This window comes from Leuciscus leuciscus, assembly GCF_965113295.1.
Source record: "Leuciscus leuciscus genome assembly, chromosome: 1".
In the NCBI taxonomy this organism is placed as follows: Eukaryota; Metazoa; Chordata; class Actinopteri; order Cypriniformes; family Leuciscidae; genus Leuciscus; species Leuciscus leuciscus.
In genome coordinates, this window is record NC_138725.1 from 22,105,763 (window position 1) to 22,130,576 (window position 24,814).

Below are 24,814 nucleotides of genomic sequence, written 5' to 3' on the forward strand. Positions count from 1 at the left end.
GCTCATTCAGCCCATCAGGCAATTGTTTAAGCATGTATGGGTTAGAAAACGGGTATTTTTAACATGAAAAGTTGCTTAATGCACCTTTAAGATATTAAAGTTTTCTTTATTTCGGCATATTGTAGAATATTTTTTATGATTATTAACTGTATTAAGTGAAATCTATGAGAATATTAACAAAGACATTATACTTTATTATACTTTATTATGCATCAGAGAAGCAAAGCATGCGACTGGAATGGATGGAAATGCTTTAATATGGTGAAGCCCTTAGTCTCATTTTCACTGTTTAAAACACAAGTATATGGTATGTATTGATCATCTTTGAGGTGTATATATTTTTGATACTGGACTCTGGAGTTGCTTTTGCAAAAGCATTCGGCTTTATTAGATAAAATAATTTCTTGGATAGTAAAGCTTATTATCTGGCATCAAAACCCCAAGACTTTAAGATTGATTTTTAATGAAGTGACAGACTCCACAACTATTTTTTAATGAAGAAGGAAAATAATTATGAGAATAATTAGGGTTATGAATTCAACTATAATCAGTTACTTTATGATAGACAGACAGACATGATATCCAGAATTTTTACAGATGTGTCATTAAGTAAAAAGAAAAACTCATTTACTGATTTTTGGCAGATCAGCTCCTCTCACAATTCATCATAAGTGAAGCTCCTCCCACAGCAATTACATCATCAGTGAAGCTCCTCCCACAGCAATTCTTCAATAAATGCTGTAAATTCCCATCAGCTACAAGTGAAGACGAGCATCAGCGCATCAGGAAGAGCTGAAATCTGCAAAGACTGAGTTTATTAAAGAGGACAGTGAGAACATGAGTGATCCAGAACCCTGCAGAATGAAACACACTGAAGATCCTGAAGAACAAAGAGGTTGGTGTTTATTCTTCATTCATTCATGATGCTGAAGAACATTCATGTTAGAAACATTCAAGCACTTCATCACTTTCAGATAAACAGTTAAAGGGATAGTTCACTTTTAAATTAATTTTTGGTATGTTTTAGCTTACCTCAAGGGCATCCAAGATGTAGGTGTCTTTTTTTCCGCAGTAGTTTCAATTTTGATATTTTTAGGTCAAACCGTTCTTGTCTGTCAGTCATATAATGCAGGTCGATGGTCACTGTCTCAAAGAGCATGCACATAGTCCAAATTAAAACAATTCCCCGTTGTCCAAATTAAACAATTCCCCATCATAAGTACACATTGATGGCCTAAGACACGAAACGAGCGGTTTGTGTGAGAAAACGAACAGTATTTATATCGTTTTTACCACTTATACACAGCCATGTCCGAGTGATCTGATCTGACGTGTACGCAGACTGGTGCATAGATATATACACACTAGATGTCGCCTTGTCTACGGCAGTTCATTGGAACGAATGTCTTTAAGGCGACATCTAGTGTATATATCTATGCACCAGTCTGCATACACGTCAGATCAGATCACTCGGACATGGCTGTGTATAAGTGGTAAAAACGATATAAATACTGTTCGTTTTCTCACACAAACCGCTCGTTTCGTGTCTTAGGCCATCAATGTGTACTTACGATAGGGAATTGTTTAATTTGGACGACGGGGAATTGTTTTAATTTGGACTCTGTGCTTGTGTTTTGAGACCGTGACCATAGACCTGCATTATATGACTGACAGACAAGAACGGTTTGACCTAAAAATATAAAAATTGAAACTACTGCGGAAAAAAAGACACCTACATCTTGGATGCCCTTGAGGTAAGCTAAAACATACCAAAAATTAATTTCAAAGTGAACTATCCCTTTAAACTATGAAATGGTACAGATTTTCAACAAATGTTCAGTAAAGGAGGTTGGAGAAACTTTCATATAGATTGTCAACATCAGATCAAATTGTCTCCCTAATTTACACTTATTTTATATCTGTGTCTGGTTTACATACAGTTGTAACAGTTCTGAAAGGCTGTTCCATTTCTTGTGCTGTAATGTTACTCCCCGCCTCAAGGGGGATCTAGGGAGGTTTCTACGGGAAGGGCTATCCTTTTAAGAGAGACAAGTAAGAGTGTTTAGCGAGTTACTGGCATGGCTTTGAGTGTTTGCTCAACTGAGCCGGATGCAAGAAACCCTTTTATGAGGAACTTTATTGGTTCTACAGCTCAATGTAAGTTGTGTATATTTTGTAATTCTATGTTTATTATGTGTCAGTTGCATATTTTGATTTGTGTGAGCCTGTTTGTTCAGAGGGTTAATCAACACATGCATTGATAAAGTAACTCCAATAAAGTAATAGCCTAGTTAGCATTTACTTGTTTACATAGGATAATAATGCATTTTATTTTATTTATGCACCTATTGCTAAAAGCACTATATAAATAAAAGTTACTTGACTTAACTAACGTATCAGTTTAAAGCATTTTTTTTTAATCAAAGTGCAATGGTAGGTCAAACTACCTTTACTTTAACATTTTCTTATATTGAAAATGTTAATTTCCTGTCATCTCTTGGAATATCTGAAAGCCATGTTTTTGCTAATATGTGTCATTATTAGCAGAACACATTTTGGGGAAATTTATGTTGGTGCAGGATGATGTTTTCCCCTCTTTTAATGAGTCTTTTTAGTTTATGTGGCTGTTTCACATCATGCTTGACATTCTCCATTGTGTTTTAAAGGACACCTATTATGGGATTTAAAATGTTCCTACTATTGTTTTGGGACTCCTACATGCATGCAATGACAAAAAAACACTTTTGTTTTCTTATAATATGCATTTACTTTTACCTGATTTGCTCACCGACTCCCAAATGATTCGTTCAACGACTCATTTTTCCAAACCCCTCCTTTGCGTGACGCTAATCTGCTGTGATTGGTCAGATTACCCAGTCAGTTGTGATTGGTATACTACATAGTTTGTAGTAAAAAATTCAAAATCAGAGAAGGAATTTGAGTTGATTTATGTTAGCGATCATTGCCCAAAGTTCGGTGGTAAACACCCAATCAGTTATTGTTTGCGTTAGCTCAACGCATAAACATATTGATAAAGCACTGCAGTACTACAAGGTATTGCTCTATTCTTTATGACAACTCCAATGACAACTCCATTAACAACGACAAACATTTCACGTATTTCAAAAAAATTGACATTGGAGACCTAGAAGCTGCGCTGAGCGTAACTTGCACAACACACATACATACTTATTGAGCATGCTACAGAACACATAAAAGCAACAATTATTAATAATACTTACAGGTTGTGATTCGGATCATAATCGCAATTAATCAAACAAGTTACCTCGATTACGATTATTGAACGATTATAAAAAATAAAAATAAATCTCTCTCATGTCACTGGCAAGGCTTATACTGCAAATATGTTCACGGTAATTTTTTCTAATGAAAGAGTAAATAATCCTATCTTTGTGATTCTAAAATAAGGAAACACACAGATAGCTATTAATGCTTATTTATTAAATATTTCAAACAATTGAATAAAACAAAGCATACAATGCTTGAAATAAAAACGTAATACTTTTTTCTTATAAAAAAGTAATTTAAGTTTTAATGTAAAAAGAAAGTTTCCTAAAAATGTAGAAAATAAAGAACTTTTAAAAATAGTTATTTTTGTAAACAAAATAAATTATTGTAAATATTGCCATGCCATCTTAAAAGTAAAATATAACTTGTATCTCTTGTAAACAAAATAAATTATTGTAAATATTGCCATCTTAACACTTAACAACACTTAACACTTATTGGCACCTTAACACTTAACAATAAGAGTAAAATATAACTTTTATCTCTTGTAAACAAAATAAATTATTGTAAATATTGCCATCTTAAAAGTAGAAAATAACTTGCATCTCTTGTAAACAAATGTTAAATAATGCCATGTGCAAAAATAAGAGCAAGAGCAGGGCTTGGACAAGGCACCTCTGATGGATCAGCAGGCTGTGTATCTTGTGTGCTCATTGCATTATAGATGTGAATCTTACTCATGCTCACTGTATATGATCTTCCTCTCAGGGATCATGTCCTGTCACTCTATGCATAAGCATTTACTCCAGGTTCTTACTCAGAAACACTAGCATGTTTACATTTTCAGGTTTCAGGCAGGATCTGAGGCATGTAACAATGTTTCCTCCAGAGCTGAAAACACGTTCTGATGGGGAGCTAGTGGCTGGTATGCAGAGATACTTTTTTGCCACATTACTTAGATTGGGGAAGTGTACATGATGCTTTCCCCACCATTCCAGTGGATTTTCCTCACTATCCAGCATGGGGAACACCAAGTAGCTGCTCAGCTCTGCTTCTAGTTTTTGCTGAAGTGACAAAGTGGTCACAGTTGAAGGAGTTGCCTCACTTCCTTTGAAAAAACTTCCTAATGACCTCTTTGGCTTCTTTGCTTCTGATGAAGACGTAGAGGGCTGTGTACTCTCAGTGGTACTTTCCATGTGGACTGCAGCTGCTGACACCATCTCTGTTTTCACTTTCTCCTGAATGGTGGCAACATGGTGCGCAGAAATGTATGTTGTTTTAAATCTGGGATCAACAAAACTGGCGGTGTCCAGTAGCTCTTCTGTGATGGGGTCTGAGTACTTCTCCTTAAGGTATGCAAGGATGCTGGTTTTGATTGTTTTGGTCAGCTCCACGTCATCTTCCTCCTCAGCCAGCACTCGTGAATTGAGGATGTGTAGGACAGGCTTCACGAATGAAATGGTCACATACTCTTCTCCTGACAGGCAATCTGTGAACTCCATCAATGGGGAAAGAGCTCTGTTGACAGCCTCCAAGACATCCAGGTCAGCCCAAGATGGAATAAGGTGCCTCGATTTCTTATCATCAGCGAGGACCTGTGTAATGGCTTTCTTTTGCTCAAGGACCCTTGCAGTCATCATTTGCATCGATCCCCATCTGGTGACACAGGCTGTTTTTAGCTTGTGTTGAGGCAGGTTGAGCTCTTGTTGCGCCTTCGCTAGTGCCTTCTTCTTTTTCCAGCTATAGGAAAAGGAACTGACTATGTTTTTGCACACCCTCACTGCTCGCACTACACGTTGATCTTTCATTGCATTTTCTGAAATAAACACACAAAAGAATATTAAATTATTTATGTTTTCAGAGATTTACAAACTGTAGCTCTAGCTAAATTTATACAAGAGGAGAAACGCCTTATTAATCTGATATTATTTAAGCAGTTTAATAACACATCTACAGCTTTTTTAATTTCTACTCTAATGATGACTTAATATAGCGTTTTGTGTAATGTGAGGTTTACATTGTTTTATTGTTGTCACAGTATTTATTTAGTGTGCTGAAGGACAGTTAATATTTATATAGCACCCTTTTAAACACATGTAACAAAGTGATTCAGCACAGAAAAGACATAAAAAAGTCATATAAAAAAAACATTTAGACGTTAAAATGTATGATCTAAACAAATAAAGAATCTAGCAGCCACACCACCCACAAATTCCCAACTAGACTGAATATTATAGCATTGGTGCACTTACCGATTGCCAGGTGCAGCCTGTGTCCAAAACACTGCTGCCGTGTCCATCTGTTGAGCTGTGCAGCTTTGACAACATTAGCGCCGTTGTCTGTTGTAATGGCCACGAGGTTCTCTTCTGTTAGTTCCCACGCAGAAAGCATATCTCTCAGGCCCTGTGCAATCATCTCTGAGTCTGACATGTGATCGACTGGAAAATATGCTGTCTCAAGGCACCTGTTGCGCAGCTTCCATTCATCGTCAATGTAGTGCAATGTAAGACTCAAATATGGTTCCATCGTCCTATGACCACAGATTAGTTGTGGCTGCAAAGTGCTTAACAGACTTCAGTTCAGTAGCTACCTTTTTACGACACGTTTGGTACATGTTGGGCAGCGCAGTTTGGGAAAAATATGGTCGCGATGGCACAGTGTATCTTCTGTCGAGTGTTCTAACGAGTTGTTTAAACCCACTGTGCTCCACTGTAGATATGGGAGCCATGTCCTTCGCAATGTAGTAACAAATGGCGTCAGTTATTTCCTTCCATCTTCTGGAATCCTTTTCATATTGTGTAGCATTTGTAAATGCTTGTTTTATCGACACCTGCTTTGTGGAGGCACTTGTTGCACTTGCTGGGCGTTTGTCAGTCTCTCTCTTTTTTTGAGCCATGCACTGTTCATATTCGGTAATGTGATTGTGCTCCAAGTGTTGAAATAGATTGGTGGTATTACCTTTGGTCGCTATAACAGTTTTTCTGCAGTGTTTGCATTTGACTTGCGTTTGTTCGGTGTCGTCTTTATTGAAGCCAAAATGTGTCCAAACGACGGACACTGCGTGTTTCTTTCTTGGGTACAAGCGGCTCCGGCTGCTGCTGAGTTGACTCGTTTGAGTTCTCCTCCATTTTGCGTCAATGCCGCAGACTGGACGGGGCGGAGTCATGTGACTACACACGCGGTAATATGTTTTAAAGGGAAAGTACATTAATAATATTAATAGGATTAAAAAACCCGAAATAACCGACTTGTTAAAATTACGTCGGTTATAGGCTCTGAATTTCGGTTTCGATTACTTTTCGATTAATCATCCAGCCCTAGGCTGATCCAAATAAACTTGGTACTGAACCTTCCTTCAGTAGCAACCGGCTCGCAAATCCACACTTGAAAGCATTTATGTTTGTAAAGCAATCGTCATTAAAATGACACGAACACAGCACAAGGTTCGGGCTATACTTGTGTGGTATAGTTGTAAATATGAACTCTAGCCACTGATTCTTCACATACTCGTCCCTGGGCAGTGAAAAAAAGGTTGCTTTTGATTCGCACTTAAGAACACGGCGTCTTGTTGTCGACATGATGTTTTCAAGTTTTCCCTGGTGTCTGCGCGCGTGGGCGCGGCCAATTTGATCATTTTTCGTCTTGACGTCACAACGAAAAGGAAAATGACTCATTGGAAAACCGATTCATTAAATTGACTCAGATTCGACTCCTACTTTTGAGAGACAATAACTTTTTTTTACCTCCCTCCTTCCCCCCCACAAACTACGCCCCTAGAGGAGACGCTGTGTTAGGGCTGGGCGATATGGCTGAAAACTGTATCAGTACTGTAAAAGTGTTTCATATCGGTCGATATAGATAATTATTGATATTTTTTATGACATATTTAAAATAAGGACCAGTCCAGGAGACAAATATATTACATTTAAAGATTTTTTTTATTTTAAACTTAACCTACCTCTGATTATAATCCCATCAGTTATAAAGGCAGAAATGTCAACACGACCATGGAAAACACTCAAATAATTAGTCTAAAATCACAATGAACACTTAACAATTATATCTTAACATTAAGGTGCAAAATTAAAGAATACGCAGGGCTCGAGACTAACGGCGTCCTATCGTCCTGGGGACGATAGAAAATGTGTTTAGGACGAACAGAAATATTCTCCAGGACGCCTACAGGACGAAAGACATTTTTGTATGCGTGTTCATTTATTACTAGCCTATTAGGGTAACTTACTTAGAAAATGCCAAAATTAACTGACCAAGCGCTGACTACAACGGAGCGCGTCTTCTCATGCTGTTACTATAGTTACTATCACTGGCCGGCTACTCACCCGGAGACTTGTTTCGCGGTACATCTATCACATGGCTTATTTTCACAGACAAAAACGAGACTATAACTAAATAAAACTAGTTTTGAATGACAAAAACCATGACGAAAATATATTGACATTTTCGTCAACGAATAAAAACTAGACAAAAATGTTAGATAGTGACGATTTGGGAAGCGATCCAGTCAGAACTGATGTTCTGCGTTTGTGGTAGATGCGCACATTTGTACTGTGACGTGCTGATCTAACGTTACCCAGCGGCACACGGGTTGACATGCGCTGAATCCTGCATGTCTCATAAAACGTTAAAAAAACTTAAACGTCTGGGAGAATGAGTAGAGCAGAATAAGAGAGACGACGCAAAAAAAGAGCTCTATTCGGTACGGTTTTCTGTGCGCACACACCCGACCCGAAGCGTGCAGCCATGCACAGAGACACCTATACAGCGAGCGCGCGAGTACAGAATTGAGCTCTCTTTCGTGTCTGAGTGGACAAATACACACAACATTATGTCGAAATGTCCGTTTTGGAGAGTATTCACGTAAACTATGTTGGTTACGTCTTAAACAGTTTTGAGTGTATCGAATGTGCATCAGTGCAATTGGATCCGCATGTCATTGGACATGATCCGATGTCTTAAAGTGACAGTGGGTAATAAACCTAATGCGGTCTGTGTCCTTAATATTGATCAAGCAACAAAAGAAAAAGAGAAAAGCATTCACTGCTCGTTAATAGCTTTAATAATGATTCATTATATTTAATTCATACAAATAAATATGTCTGCTGCTTGAAAGAATAAAGAATGATGATATTTTTGAGATATGTAGACACCAGTATTTATTTGTTATTTTTTAATCCAACCAACTCAAAAACGTTTTGAGCTGTATGTACTTTTATCTTATTTTTCGTATATGTAAAAAAGAAAAAAAAAGATTTGTTCTGCATGAATACAAAAAAGCATTTAACTCCTGTTATTTTTTTATTAAATCTGTTTTTTTACCTGTTTACAGATAACTACTTTGAATGGAGCTAAATAAATATAATAATATCATAAACATTTTAATGGTGTTTTTATTATGTAACTAACAACTATAGATGATAATAACAAAGTACAGAAACAACATGTTTATTTTGGGACGGTTGACATTCACTTTAGGACGGTTCAAATAGTTTTTCAGGACGGTTCCAGGACGGAGTAGGGCTGGGCGATTTAAATCGCGATATTGTTATGTGCATCTCGTCAGTAAAGCCGGTTCCTTGATTAGTAGTAAATCTTCATCACCTGCTTTCAGATGGAGCGGCATTTACTACAAAGAGCCGTAGTTAACTGACAAGCTGAGCCAAATCACATCAATATCGCGGACGTATCGCCAGCGATATTTAATGCGATATGGCTCAGCTTGTCAGTTAAAGGAGAACTCTGTAACTCTAGCGAACTCTAGTCACTTCTTCGCTGATTTTCCCTTTTGTTGTCGCATGTTTTCCCCACGAGCTCCCCCTACAGCTGTGGGGGGGCGTATATTTCACAACACAGTCGTAAAAAACTCACTTGCGGCGGCCTCCTCCCCCTCTCTACCGCTGCTCATGTGCGTTTGTTTTGATCGGAGCAAGCCAACTGTATCGCGTGGAGCTATGTCTACCGAGGTGAGTAATCTGGTAATACATCATACATGTGTGTGTGTTTATGTCGAATTGCCGTAAAGCAATTTGTGTTTCGCGCTCGTTCTCGTTCTAGTTCTCGCTTCTCACGAGACTTCCAATTTCACTTTGCCGGGACGGCAGTGCGCAAGTTGCAAGGTTGGTTTTCCGCCTGGGAACGCTGGGGGGAGCGGGGAAAGTCACCAATATCACCAGAACAGGTTGTTTAACCATCCAAATGATTTCTAGACAGTTTTATTAAGTTAAAAAAGTTACCAAGTTCTCCTTTAACTACGGCTCTTTGTACACAGCAAAAACTCCAGTGTTAAATTAACACTCCTGGGAGTGTATGAGTCCACACTCAAAAGTGTTTAAGTTAATGAGATAATTAAGTGATTAATTTAGTGATGATTGAACATTATTGAAGACACCTGATGTTAACAAGCAGAATCACTGAAGGAGAAAATCTCAAATTGTAAGCCACCGTTATGACGATCAATGGTTGCTTTAGTTGGACTCTTGACCCATATGTTATTAACTTTAGATTTTGTTTGGCTGTTGTATCTGAGTTATAACTGCCAGTTGAACAAAGAAAAAAAAAAGTGATCTGATGGTGTTGGTTATATTATGACAATCATCATTTGAACTTGATCACTGAACTCATTAAAATCCTTTTTTCTGACTTCGATTTATGTTGTTGGTTACAGCATAACTGTGAATCTGCATAAATGCCCAGAATTTTTGATTTAATATAAAGGATTTCTTAAAAGTTGTTTAAAAAAAAAATCATTCTTTTAGGCACACACAGACGTCAAGATTCAGTCTATGCATCTCAAAAATGGTGAGGAGCAGAATATTCAATTAGGAAAAGTAAATTACATAGACAATTCAGATCATAATTTATTCATACCGCAATGCATGATGGGAACCATTAATGAGTTGTGATTGGTGGCAGCCACTGCAACATGCTTTATTATTGTCACCATTGTTGAGATTCACAGGCTGATTATTGATGTCTGTGTTTTAAATGAATTTGTCTGACTGTCTTTTGATCAGAACAATGTTTATTAAATATTTTGAATTATAAATAAAGTACTGATAATCATAGGCTGAAGAATCACAAAACTGCTGCTAACAAGTTAAACCAAACTACCTCAATAAGTTTCATTTTTCAGATCACAGCATGATTATGTCAAAACATAACCAAAACTATAAGATAACATTTTATTTTGTTCAGTTAACTGTTATAAATCAATAACAGCAGACGAACAACAGTAAATATTAAAGTAAACACATAATGGCCTAGAGCCCAACTAAAGCAAACACCCATCACCTTAATGGTAACTTACAATTTGTGATTTTCTCCTTCAGTGATTCTGCTTGTTAACATCAGGTGTCTTCAATAATGCTCAATCATCACTAAATTAATCACTTAATTCTCTCATCAGCCCTAAATGCCGCTCCATCTGAAAGCAGGTGATGGTGATTTACTACTAATCAAGGACCGGCTTTACTGACGAGATGCGCATAACAATATCGCGATTTAAATCGCCCAGCCCTAGGACGGAGGTGAAAAAAGTTAGTCTGGAGCCCTGAGAATACGTAAGAAATGCTTTATAAAAGGGTGGTGGCGATATGGCAAACATATAATATTACGATTTTTTTCAGGAAAATCACGGTTTTACTATTTTGTGACTGTTTTTAAAATATGGACATTAGTTTGGCTGTAATGCTCAAAGCCTTAGGTTACAAAATATAAAATAAAAAAGAATGGCAGACAGGGGCGAAGATAAAAAAATTTCTCATGTTCTTTGTTATTAAATATTAGATCAAAGATACACATTACATGTACACGACTTAAAGGTGCCTTCCTTCCTAGAGTATGAATATGACCTCTTCAAGCTACTCCCCTTCACCTTTACCAGTGAATATGTTCATATTCGTTTTGTTCATATTACATTTTTATTGTTAGTTTGAATAGGCTAACATTAATTTGACAGACAGCATTCGCTGATGTTGACCAAGCTAGTGCCAACGTAACCAGAGCTTCCAACTCTCACGCATTCACCGTGAGACACACGCAATTGACACTTTTCACGCGCTCTCATATATAAATTTTCTCACGCACAGAAAAATCGCGAAGCAAAGAGGACACGGATACCGACAGAATAGACAGAGCAGGTTAGTTATGATATAAAAATAATCTCAGCTCTCAGATTCTGTCAATTTTATTACGCAATTCAAACAATAAATACCGTTTTGGCGCTTGTAATTGTTATACGACAGATCCCTAGCGCACGTGAACCGATCATCTCTACTAACGTTAGCTAATAGTAAAAAAACACGAACACTGTTGAAAGATACAGTAGGCTACAACTTACCAAAATGTATTCCTCATACATAATATCGACCAATCAGTGTTTTTTATCAGCGTGAAGAGGTCAATAACACAGTTGGAGAACAATTATGTCAGATTTACCTCAGGAAAGCCATTTAATAAACATAATATAGGTCACGTAGTTGGCAAGAAAAAGGAGCTATAGAGATTGTGCTATATATGTGTACTATTACAATACTATATTTATGTACGTTATATATACGTTTATCGAACAGCCTTCGATACATTTCTATGTTATAACTTACCGAAAAAACTACACAAACATATAAAACAAACTTCTAACGAAATACTAACAGCATCTTACTTACCAATCCAAAAGAAATGTTGCAAGTTCAGAGTCGAACCTCATTTTTTTCATGTCCATTAGTTGTCTCCAGCGATGGAAAGCAGTGCCAATGTTTACTCTGGTTCTGTTCCTTTTTTTTATCAGATTTTATTTGAATGTAGTAGTTAGCTGTAGGCTACTTTCCACACGATTGACATCAGGTTCAAGTACACCCACAAGCCGTGCGAGTTATTCGTGTATTGCATGTTTGACTGGTGGTTATGTTGCCCGCATACCGCCTCCCATGGCCGAAACTGGTATTACGACACCTGTCGGGCCGTGGCTAGTAATGCTAATGCTAATTCAGGATGATATCTCTGCAGCACTATAACTTGTCATTTTTTTAATGACATCATCGCCCTTATTTCTTCTCATTCTTTTGATGCGTGTAGCAAATTTTTTTGGATATTTTTACCTCAATTCTGACACATGGCACCTTTAATATACGGATTAAATAAACAGTGCTTTGTTTTCAGCTACAGTAGGTGTATTTAACAGTAGCATTGAAGAAAGTAATTAAATGAACAAATATGAAAATAAAACTTCACTGTATAAATTATACATTGATACTTATTAAAGCTACTATTAAAGTTATCAGTCAATAGCAGTAAGTGATTATCTTTGCATTTTGTTTTATTAACATTAAACGGATAGCTCTCCTAAAAATTCAAATTTTCATAATTTACTCTCTCACGTTGTTTTAAACTCGAATAAGTTTATTTCTTCTGTTGAAAATAAAAGTTATTTGGAAGAATGACCAACAGTTGATGTACCCCAGTGACTTCCTTAGTATATTTTTCTCCTATGGAAGTCAATGGGGACCAGCTACTGTTTGGATAGCCACATTCTTCAAAATATTAATATTAAAAAATATAAGAAGGAAATTAATACAGGTTTGGAACAACATTAGAGTGCGTAAATAATGAGAGAATTTTTATTTTTGGGTGAACTATCCCTTTAAGGACAAGCGGCAGCGTGTTTACTATTACTACTGTCTCTTTAAGAGCTGCGCGTGACGCGTCTAAAGCCTTGGTTATACTTTCGCCTGGCTCCGCAGCGCGAGTCTCCGCAGACTGCGCGCGCACCTCCGCAAATGGACGAGGCGTTTATACTTGACGCGCTCGCCGTTGTACTATTCCGTGAAACGATAGGGGGCGACTCGAGTAATTGTCCTCTAAACCATCAGGAATCAGCGGTGAGAAGAAGAAAGCTACACACGTGACCAAGTTTATTTTAGTATACCATCACCAATACCACACTACAAAAAGAATCGTGTAAAACCCAGTAAACCCTGAGATTATTACTCGTGACAATAAAACAAAATATATGGATATGAGAATGTGTATACAATATAACTAAATTAACAATCTTTAACATATTTTCTAATTTCACTAAACATTTCATTAAGTTTCGTGAACATTTTTATTAAACATGGACCTTTATGTTCATTAAAAATACTTTTTATGCTATTGAATGCTCATTTTTTTAAATGTAAGCAACTAATTTAGACGTGCAAACTGGGTGCCGGTGTGGTGAGAAGTTCGAGCTCGGCCAGATTCGGCTCGAAGTCGTTCATCTTCGGATGCGGCGCCGCGCGTGTTGTTACAAAATCTGCCGTGCACACCGCCAGGCGAAATGGGCCCTTGCGCACCCAACGCGCGCGACCGCCCACACCGCGATGACGTCATTTTTGCCGCGCGCACCTTCGCGCTCGTGCGGACGCGTCGAGTATAAACCAGGCTTAATATACACGCATTATGGTGCGTTCACACCGGACGCGAATAGCGCGTCAGGCGCGAGTGATTTCAATGTTAAGTCAATGCAAAGACGTGTTACGCGCGTAAAAAATTCCTGCGGCGCGAATGAGGCGTTTTGCGCGGCGCGGTAGACGCGAATTCGCCTCATTCGCGCGTCAAGTTAGCGCAAATGACGTGAATTGAGCGTCTGGCGCGTACGCGCGAATGATTTTATTAGTGCTATTTGTGCATTCACGCGTTTAGCCGCTTGTCCACCAGCATCTCGATTTCTGACGCGACGTCAAAGCCCATTCATTTCCTATGGAACAACGTCAGGCAGCATAACAGCCCCCGCAAAGCATGATGGGTCGCGTCGCGTCGATTTGGTCAACAACGGCGCTGCAAAAAAGTATCTCGGTGGATACTTTATGCAAATGAGAGCGTCAAAACGCGGGGCAGCAGCCAATGGAAACTCGGCGGCGAGAATTTGTGTATGGCCGTTGCTATGGTTTCATATTTTTTTTTACATTTTTCCCGGCGCGAAAAGCAGCGAAAACGTCACAGGCGTCGCGTCGGAACAAAAATTTATCGGACGCTGGTGGACAAGCGGCTTTTGACGCGAATTCGCGTCTGCCGCCCGAGTTGAAAAATCTGAACTTCTGCATCAATTCGCGCCACGTTAACCAATCAGGAGCCTGCTTGCATGCTGCTGTCACGTGGTGAAGTGACAGTTTGTAATGTTATTTTATGTTTGGCCTCAATAAATTATTTTCTAATATGACTAAAATGCACAACAAAGCAAATCTTTCACATAAAAACTCGATATTAATTTAGAGATACTCATTTTGTATTGAATGCTATTTATTCCATATCTATTCTAGATTATATGAAACATTATTAATCCAATGTAAAGACAACAAACACAATTTAGTGTATAAAAACTTAAAAAAAAAAATCACAGGACAGGTTTCACATTTGGAGGCTGGCTCCATTTATTATCAAAACAAAAATAAATGACAGATTAGGTGCGGGCGAGGGTGAACCTTGCGCCAGGGTGAACCTTGCGCCGGGCTGTACAGCGCGGGCTCGTCAGGCAGCGACCACTCGAGGCCGAGGCATTATACGGCCTACGCTGTCCTCGTCAGCATCCTCACCGTTAGGTCCACCAAACCTACCTCCTGGAGCAAATTGTGAAACTCCTGAAACCCTCCAGAGGGTTTAGTGGACCCGAGTACAGCGACGATGTCCCCAACGCTATCCAGAGCATATACGAGCGGTGACTCTCTCGATTAATGCTAATGCTCGATAAACATCTAAAAAAGATGGCCGCCAACAGGTTTCGAAACTTTCGCCCCTCTGACGCGCGTGACGCGCGTAAATTTCGCTTCAAACTTTTGATTTTACGCACGTCAATTTCGCTCTTGACGCGCGAATGCACACAAAGTGGTCAAGCGTATATCTAGACGCGGCAGGCGCAAATTTGCCGCGCTATTCGCGTCCGGTGTGAACGCACAGTCAAGATTGCTTTCACTTTAGACATATCCAACTAGTTTATGTAAACCTTGTGTGTATATAACAGTATTAGCACAATAAGACTCGAAATATAACTTAGTCCAGTATCCAGGCGCTGGTAGACAGGCTTTTAGTGCATGTGAGCTTCACATGTACGCGCTGAGAAACGCACACGTTAGAACAGCTCATCAGCACGCGAATAAAAGAGAAACTGACGATGGTCTTGCATAATGCAGACGACTTTGGACTGACTACGGTCAGACTTGAAGTCAGGCGAGCTGACTTTTCCTGTTTTATCAACAATCGCTGTATCACTCCACGCCGGTTCTGTTACTGAAGAATCCAACACGAGACAACAATATTGCGCAACCATACTGACTGGCAGTTAAGGCTGATTTATACTTCTGCGTCGGACCTACGCCGGAGCCTCTACGCCGTAGGCAACGCGTTGGTTTTCATTTATACTTCTGCGTCGTTGTCCGCGTTCACGCGCGCAGAGGGAGCATGTGAAGCCCGAGGGAGCGGTCCTAGCAGACCAATCACAGCGCTTGCGTCCACGTAGAGTTGACGCGTTGTTACAATTTTGGAGAGGTGCACATCAGGCTACGCCGAAGGGTACACGCGCTACACACAGCCTACGACGTAGCTACGGCGTAAGTTCGACACACAAGTATAAATTGGGCTTTAGCGTGTCACCCCCTACGTTGCTAGGTTACCAGAGAGTTGAGTGCCTTTGTTCATGCAACCAAATTTGCTTCGCAACCTCTGGTTTCTTCCGACGACGAAGAAAAAAAATTATCGAACGTTTTATCGAACGTATATTCAATATTGATATTGATTACGAGTCTATCGCGATACATATCGTTATCGTTTTATCGCCCAGCCCTACGCTGTGTAAACAAACATGATGGTTATTTTAGTCCTAGACTAAATGTGAACATGCATTTACTCATCTCACTTGCTCGATAACATTCATTATTCCTCAAAACTAATAAAAAGTCAAATGCAATCTCAGAATTTTATATTTTGAGATTGAGATTTTTATAATTCACTATTAAATTACACAAATATACTTTATGTACTTAATCTCACTTTATTAACCAATGTCTTTGCTGCTGACCAATATGCATTTCCTTTAGCCTGAGAATTATTCATTCCACTTTTGGTATGAAAGGGCCTGAAAGGCCAATTTTCATTGTCAAATGCACTCTTTCCTGTTGGGTGTCCTCAAACCCCTGGCAACCCTTGTGAGCGTTGAGTCTGAGGAAGAAGTAATGTAACATTACTTTTCATTAAAACAAATTATATATATATATATATATATATATATATATATATATATGAAGAGTTCAGATGCAAAAGTCTCTAAGTGCTAGGGTTGGGTATCGTTTCATTTTTAGCGATTCCGATTCTGCTTATCGAATCCGGTTCTTATCGATTCTTGTTTCCGATTCCAATATTTTTTGGAGGGAGAAAAAAGGGCAAATAATTGAAGAATAAATATTTCTACCTTTTATTCTTGCCAATTTTAAGCAATAACCAATAAAATGGCTAAAGTGAAAGGAGTCTCTTCATATAAAGGTGTTGATTACATTATTACTCCAGCAGTAGGTGGCAAAAATCAACTTTTATTTTTATTGAATTATTTATTGAAGAAGACTCGAGAGATTCGTTCAAAAACGGTGAATCATTCATTAAACAAGTATTTATGAGACACTGAATTAATTAGTGTTTGAATTAATTATTCAAACTAGTTTTTTTTTTTAAATAGACTATTATACTAAACATGTTATTCTGAGTAGTTGTCTGATGTATGTAATCGTAATCTCCATTTTAAACTAAACAAAAATGATTTTAAGCCACATAGATTCCTGAATTAGAGACCGTTCACATATCGCGTCTAAAAAAGCATGGAAAAGCACGGCCGTCTCCTTCTTTCCACAAGCGCTTGCGCTCCCGTGGCGTCTGTCGTTGCTACGCAACCAACCATTTACTAGGCTACTAGATATATTTATGGAGATGAGAAATAAAAACCCGCCCTGTTCAGCTATGATCAGCTGTTCAGCCGAGCTTTTGATGTTACAGAAAGGTCGGTTGTTTTTTGTCACTTGACCTGCGCACTGCTTGCGCCATTCTGAAAAGTTGAGATGTTTTCATCTCGCCGAGGCATAGGCGCGCCTGCAAAAACGAGCGCCACGCACCGCATGCTCGTCGCGCCCACGGCCCATGTCGCGCCCACGGCCCATGTCGCGCCCACGGCCCATGTCGCGCCCACGGCCCATGTCGCGCCCACGGCCCATGTCGCGCCCACGGCCCATGTCGCGCCCACGGCCCATGTCGCGCCCACGGCCCATGTCGCGCCCACGGCCCATGTCGCGCCCACGGCCCATGTCGCGCCCACGGCCCATGTCGCGCCCACGGCCCATGTCGCGCCCACGGCCCATGTCGCGCCCACGGCCCATGTCGCGCCCACGGCCCATGTCGCGCCCACGGCCCATGTCGCTTCTATTATGAACGTGCTTGCCGCGCGCCTACATTTGAAATAACGGATAGTCAGGAATCGATAAGAGGAATCGTAATGCGTGCGTCTTATCGAATACCCGGTTTTTGGAAATTTGTTACCGGTTCTAAAATGGAACCGGTTCTCGATACCCAACCCTACCAATACCCCTTTTCCACCAACAAGAACCGGGTGCTGGTTCAGAGCTAGAGCTATTGCCAGTTCGGAGTTGGTTCGACTGACGAGCTTACTAAGAACCGGTTTGCGTTTCCACCGGCCAGAGAGCCACAACAGAGCTATATCTTACGTCACTGCATACGTATCATGTTGCCCAGCAACGCTAGTGCGGCAGCGCCAAACACAAACACACCAGACTTGTTCGAGATGCATCGGCTTCTCGCAGAACGATCAGCACATGAAATCAAAGCACTGCAAAAGCGATCAAAAAGCACAAGGAGTCGTATGATCTCCAAACACTCCCTCAGCTCTGATGCATCTCGAACAAGGCATCAACAATAATAGACGTTGCGTTACTATGGATGCTCATGGGTTTGCGAAAATAAATCGGCATCCAAACATGGCGAATCCAACGCGTTCGTGCAGCTCGCCGTAACTTACATAGACGGATATTATAATCGAGCTGCTATTAGCTCGACTAGCTGCTATTTAAAAATGGCGGTCACAAGTTTCTCTTCAGTCTTGTTGGCCACGGTAACCCCGCCCCCAGCCTCTGACGCAAGCGGTTCTTTCTTGGCTCCGTTCTAGACCCTGCAATGATTTGGTGCTACTTAAGAACCAGTTTTACTGGTTCGGAGCTGGTGCTTTGGCGGTGGAAAATCAAAGAACCGATTTGAAACTAGGCTCTGGCTCCGAACCAGCACCAGCTCTGCCTTGGTGGAAAAGGGGTAACTGTGACGTAGAATTGCGCTAAGCCCCACCGACGTGGTTTGATTGACATCTGGTTTTGGCATAGACCCCGCCCTCGGTGATCTGTGTACACCATCCTCCATTGTTTCAACGACAGCCGGTAATGTCTCAAGAAGTGTAACGTTAGGTGTTCTGTTGTGGGATGTAAGAATGGACATACTAGTCTTCACTGACATCAGAGCCACTGAAAACGCAGCGGATGGATTTTATTTATGAAGAAAAGGCACCACTTAAACTTCCTAAATAGACTGACTGACTGTTTAGTGAACGAGGGTCAAAGTTAATCCTCAAGTGTGGATCGTTGCCTACAGTTCGCAATTCAACGTCACCTCCAGAAGAAGTGTATTTTATGATGTTTGAGCAAATAGTCATTTCAATCGATGTCAGCAAGTTCAACAACAAATGCGTCTTAAGCTATTTATTGTCGTCGTCATAGGATGTCTCAACAAACAACGTCAGACAGTTTTATGTCACGTAGGCTATCATTTTTGCAGCAATTACAAATGTAAAGTCTGCTCTATCTCCATAGACAGTATATAAACGTCTATCTCCCTCCCCTTAAGAAAAAAATAAATAAAACGTGTGTGTGTGTGTGTGTGTGTGTGTGTGTGTGTGTGTGTGTGTGTGTGTGTGTGTGTGTGTGTGTGTGTGTGTGTGTGTGTGTGTGTGTGTGTGGTTTCAAAAAATTGCGCGAACGTTATCACAGTTCGTGTGTGTGTGTGTTGCACATCCATAATTGCAAAGGGGACGCGATTAAAACTTTGTAAGTACATAAATGTATCAAATAACCATTCCGAGACGTTTAGTCCATTGCTCCATTCTCATTCGTGTCTCTTCATCATCTGGGTCCAGCAGGGCGGGGATATGCAGCTCATTTACATTTAAGGTGGTACACACCAAAACAGCTCTTTTTAAAACAGGCCCCAAAAATGACATTTTCAAATGGTTATAATAAATTAACTGTGGGGTATTTTGTGCTGAAACTTCACAAATGCATTCTGGGGACACCCAAGACCAATATTACATCTTGTAAAAAGGGGCATAATAGGTGCCCTTTAAATATACAAGCTTGATAAAAATTATCATTCTAGAAGAAAATTTCAGATGGCACTTAGAGACTTTTGCATCTGAACTCTTCATATATATATATATATATATATATAGTAATGCATTGCATTTACAAGTAACTTTCCCCAACACTGGGCATTTGTTACCGGGAGATCAACATTAGTGGCCGGTGGGAAACTCTAAGTGACAATGACATCCGCTTGAATAAGTGAAATAAAAATATTTAAACAGAATAATAAAATGTTTACCTAAATTATTGGCGTTCCAACCTAAATTTGAGGATGTGAAAAATTGGTCCGATAAATAACTAATTGGAATTAAATTACTTTGTGCACCGAAAAGACAGCATGCAGGAAACCTTCTACAACACCATTGGATTCAGACGTTGGGGCAATTGGTTTGACCTTGCATTTAAAAAATTTGTCTCCTTTCTGCTATTACATCTGGCTCATTTTTACATCCTTTATCTTCATATTTCTATCTTATAAGACATGGACTTGCCACTTTCATATTCGTTTCTTCGAATTATTGTTGTGCTGAAAATTAAATTAAACCTTTTTCTTTTATGTCAGACCTGATGGAACTGAAGGAGGAGAGTGAAGAACTGAGCGAAGTGAAGGAGCGAGAAGAACTGAGTGAAGTGAAGGAGGAGAGTGAAGAACTGAGTGAAGTGAAGGAGGAGAGTGAAGAACTGAGTGAAGTGAAGGAGGAGAGTGAAGAACTGAGTGAAGTGGAGGAGGAGAGTGAAGAACTGAGTGAAGTGAAGGAGGAGAGTGAAGAACTGAGCGAAGTGAAGGAGGAGAGTGAAGAACTGAGCGAAGTGAAGGAGGAGAGTGAAGAACTGAGTGAAGTGAAGGAGGAGAGTGAAGAACTGAGTGAAGTGGAGGAGGAGAGTGAAGAACTGAGCGAAGTGGAGGAGGAGAGTGAAGAACTGAGTGAAGTGGAGGAGGAGAGTGAAGAACTGAGTGAAGTGAAGGAGGAGAGTGAAGAACTGAGTGAAGTGGAGGAGAAACATCATGTCAAACCTGGAGAAAAACCTTTGAGTCGCTCAGAGACTAAAAATAAATTTTTAAAGAAAAGAAGAGCCAAGAAATCTTTCACCTGCACTCAGTGTGGAAAGAGTTTCTTACACACACGTGATCTTGATCGTCACATGAGGATCCACACTGGAGAGAAACCTCACACATGTGATCAGTGTGGGAAGAGTTTCACACAATCAGCAAACCTTAAGAAACACATGAGAATCCACACTGGAGAAAAGCCACATATGTGTGTTCAGTGTGGAAACAGTTTCACATTAAAACAAAGTCTTGATGTTCACATGAGGATCCACATCGGAGAGAAGCCATTCTCATGTGATCAATGTGGAAAAACATTTTTTACTGCATCAAACCTGAAGTCACACCTGAGAGTTCATATGAAGGAGAAGCCGCATTCATGTTCTGTATGTGGAAAGAGTTTTTCAGTGCTGCAAACTCTACATAGACATCAGAAAATTCACACTGATGTGAGAGAGTACGTGTGCTTTGAGTGTGAGAAGACTTTTATTTCAGTGAACTGTTTGAAACTGCACCAGAGAATTCACACTGGAGAAAAACCTTACAAGTGTTTCCACTGCGACAAGAGATTCAGTCTGTCTGGAAATCTGAAAAGACATGAGAGGATCCACGCTGGAGAAAAACCTTACAAGTGTTCACACTGTGACAAGAGATTCAATGTGTCTGCAAATCTGACAACACATGAGAGGATCCACACTGGAGAGAAGCCGTTCACATGTGATCAGTGTGGGAAGAGATTCACACAAAAAACAAATCTGAACGAACACATGATGATCCACACTGGAGAGAAACCACACACATGTGATCCATGTGGGAAGAGTTTTACACGATCAACATCCCTTAAGAGACACATGAAAATTCACACTTGAGAAAAGCCACGTGTGTATTCAGCAGGGTTGAGGAGTAACGGAATACATGTAACGGCGTTATGTAATCAGAATACAAAAATTCAGTAACTGTAATTCGTTACAGTTACGTCAAAAAACGTTGTAATCAGATTATAGTTACATTTTGAAAAAAGGGGGAATACTTTCAGGATTACAATGGTTTAATTTAAAACTAAATAAATCAGTATTTTGGCATAATATGACCATATTAAGCGCTGCTTGATTATACAGTAGTTCCTGGTTCTGTTGCCAGTAATGACTCAATGACAGTAATAACAGCCATCTACAATCTCCTCAGACCCAGATTGAATCACTGCTGCTAGTAGAAGGCAATTAATAGGCAAAACCTCTGCAAAAAAAAGGAGAGCAAACATGAATGAATGGAAGGACAGAGCAAGGAAGTCTTTGAGGGATGCTCGGAAACCATATGTGAACCTGAGAGGAGAGCAAAAATGAGGAAAAGGTCCACCAAAAAAGGTGAGTGAAAGAGGGGCATGTAGGCTACTGGGCGTCGTCTACTACGGATCAAGTCATGAATGGGTCGAAATGAAAGCTGTAGGCTACTCCTTATAAACACTGAGAATTTAATCGAAACGTTTTAGCTGCGTTTGCCTACCGGTATGTCTTGTTCATTGTTCACACTGTATTGTCTGTATTTGTTCTGTGATTTACGTTAGCAATAAATAAATAAATTGAAATAAAGAAATGCTTAATATTTTCTTTAAGGTTCTGTTAATGTATTAAAACTAAGATAAAGGAATCAAATCTCCAGTGGTTTAAAGTGATATGATGAATTGGACTTGTAATGTTATTCCACATTAACTGGACATATAGCCTTTCTTCCACATTCCAGAAATGTAAATTACTCTAACTTTTTATTTTTAAGATTGATACTAAAAAATCTTAATTCATTAGAATTGGGAAGCTTTTGTTGTCTATCTTCAAGTAAAAAAATTTAAGTAATATAATATTCAATATAACCCCTTAAACCCTGAGGCCATTTTTGGAGTTGTTTTGTCTGAGTGACACAAAAAAGTAAAGACTCATAACTTCAAAACTATAATTAAAGCTGCAAGCAGCGATGAAAGGGCCCTCGCACTCGTGCCATCGTCACTCGGTGGCTTTAGAAAGACAGAGCATGGTTGGGCAATGTGCATTTAAGGAGGTATGTATAGTAGTTGCTAGCATGTTTAGTATGTTTCTAGCATGCTTAGTACACAATAGTTATGTGGTTAGTACTGCATTACTGTTTTAACCATGTCAGTTTCTGTTGCCAGTAGGTGGGGCTATGTCTACATCTGAATATCGCTATGTAGATGTGTTCAGTGCAGGACTTTTATCAAACATGTGAAGTTTGGGGCAGATTGGACATTGTATGCTTGAGTTACAACAACTTCCTTTAGCATTTCTTGCATGTTTTATGATGTTTCTAGCATATTACATATTAATTTTGGGGTAGATTGGACATTGCATGCCTGAGTTACAGCAAATTCATATTTAATTGCAGTAATAGCATGCTTTAACACTTAGCTAAGTATTTGATAGCATGTTTCTAGTATGTTGCTAACATGTTTAGCAGTTGGTGGCACTTTTTTATGTTATTAGGAGTCCAGAACAATGTTAAACATCACTTCCTGTTGCCAGCAGGCGGCGCTATGACTATATCTGAATATGAGCATGGACTTGGGTTCAGGAGATAATTCTTATCAAACGTGTGAAGTTTGGGGTAGATTGGACATTGTATGCTTAAGTTACAACAACTTTCTTTAGCATTTCTAACATGATTTAGAACTTAGCTATGTGTTGCTAGCATGTTTCTTGCATGTTACAAATTAAGTTTGGGGCAGATTCGACATTGCATGCCTGTGTTACAGCAAATTCCTATTTAATTGCAGCAATAGCATGCTTTAGCACTTAGCTAAGTGTTTGCTAGCATGTTTTAGCATGTTTCTAGTATGTTAGCATGTTTAGCACTTGCTGGCACTTTTAATGTTTTTATATGTCCACAACAGTGTTTAATAGTGATGCTCCGATCAGCATTTTTGGGGCCGATCACCGATTACCGATCACCAAAATCATGATCTGCCGATTGCCGATCACTGCCGATCACAGAATGGAAATATGCTAGTGTCAAGAAAATCTTGAAGAACCACCAATATTTATTTAATTGTAGTTAGAAAACAAGATAACATAAGGCTACTGTAGGCCACCTTTTCCAAATAAGGCACAGTATAATTTTTCTAAACAAAGAGGGGTCAGGCAGACTACAATGGATGTAGTTGAGGAACTAACTACATCAGATCCAAAAAATAAAATAATGACAATGAGATTTGAGGTTATTAAACAGTAAGTCCCGCCCCTCGACTGCCAAAAATAAAAGTGTTCGAGCGAGCAAAATCAGCAGGCGAGAGGAGATCAAGCGCGAGCGTGTGGGGAATGATCATGCGCGCGCGCGAGGGCAGAGATGTCATGCGCCCGCGCAGGGTTTGAATGAGCTCGCGAGTTCCCGTTTCCTCGCGCGTAGATCTGTTATCCTCTCGCGAATGTTATTTACCGCGCGCGCCAGCATCAGTTGTGCGCTCGTTTATAATTGCCATTGAATTGCCGTCATAGGAGAACTCATTTTGCCACTGTTAAGCAAGCTCTGCTCTGCTGTTGTGTTGCCGCGCATGCGGAAAAGTTGTGCGAGTTATTTACGCCACGTGATCGGCTTTTTTGATCGGCGCTTTTGGGAGTTGCCAATCAAGCAATTTTTTGCCAATATCGGCCGATCATGATCGGCGGCCGATCAATCGGAGCATCACTAGTGTTTAACATGTCACTTCCTGTTGACAGCAGGTGGCGCTATGACTGTAACTGAATATGAGCATGGTCATGTGTTCAGGACAGAACGTTTATCAAAAGTGTGAAGTTTGGCGCAGATTGGACATTGCCTTCTTGAGTAACAACAACATCCTGTTTCATTGAATTAGCATGCTTTAGCACTTAGCTAAGTATTGCTAGCATGTTTTAACATGTTTCTAGCATGTTTAGAAGTCAATGGCATTTTTAACATGTTGCTAGAACGGCATCAACGTGTTAAACATGACACTTCCTGTTACCAGTAGGTGGCGCTATTACTATAACTGAATATTCTCATGTAGATGTGTTCAGGCCATGACTCTTATCAAACGTGTGAA

General features: G+C 39.7%; 2 protein-coding genes and 1 long non-coding RNA gene across 6 annotated transcripts in view; 2 read left to right on the plus strand and 1 right to left on the minus strand.

Annotated features, from left to right (window-relative positions):
• The window catches only part of LOC309498402 (uncharacterized protein), a 201,848-nt gene that overhangs the window by 17,139 nt on the left and 159,895 nt on the right, over positions 1-24,814 (plus strand). The window lies entirely within an intron of this gene.
• On the plus strand, positions 707-24,370 carry LOC309500597 (uncharacterized protein). 4 transcript variants are annotated; one of them, XR_014206633.1, is made up of 3 exons: positions 1,831-2,157; positions 20,263-23,985; positions 24,202-24,370. XR_014206633.1 is itself a non-coding variant. In XM_082172250.1 (2 exons), exons 1-2 carry the CDS (start codon positions 838-840, stop codon positions 21,615-21,617), a joined length of 1,413 nt encoding a protein of 470 aa, XP_082028376.1. In that variant the 5' UTR covers positions 707-837; the 3' UTR covers positions 21,618-24,071. The 4 variants fall into 4 exon arrangements, 3 of the variants coding, with proteins under 3 accessions (XP_082028376.1, XP_082028375.1, XP_082028377.1); XM_082172250.1 differs by lacking the exons at positions 1,831-2,157; positions 24,202-24,370 and adding an exon at positions 707-895 and having other exon boundaries at positions 20,263-24,071; XM_082172249.1 differs by lacking the exon at positions 24,202-24,370 and having other exon boundaries at positions 20,263-24,071.
• Positions 13,363-16,367, minus strand: LOC309503325. Its single transcript, XR_014207613.1, has 2 exons — positions 15,076-16,367; positions 13,363-15,028 (listed from the first exon to the last, which is right to left on the minus strand). It is a non-coding gene; the product is annotated as an uncharacterized lncRNA (long non-coding RNA).

Coding starts and splice junctions, on each gene's coding strand:
- LOC309500597 (XM_082172249.1), top strand. CDS start 2,079: ATGGCTTTGAGTGTTTGCTCAACTGAGCCGGATGCAAGAAACCCTTTT. Junction 2,158..20,262: donor TATTGGTTCTACAGCTCAAT/GTAAGTTGTGTA, acceptor CTTTTATGTCAG/ACCTGATGGAACTGAAGGAG.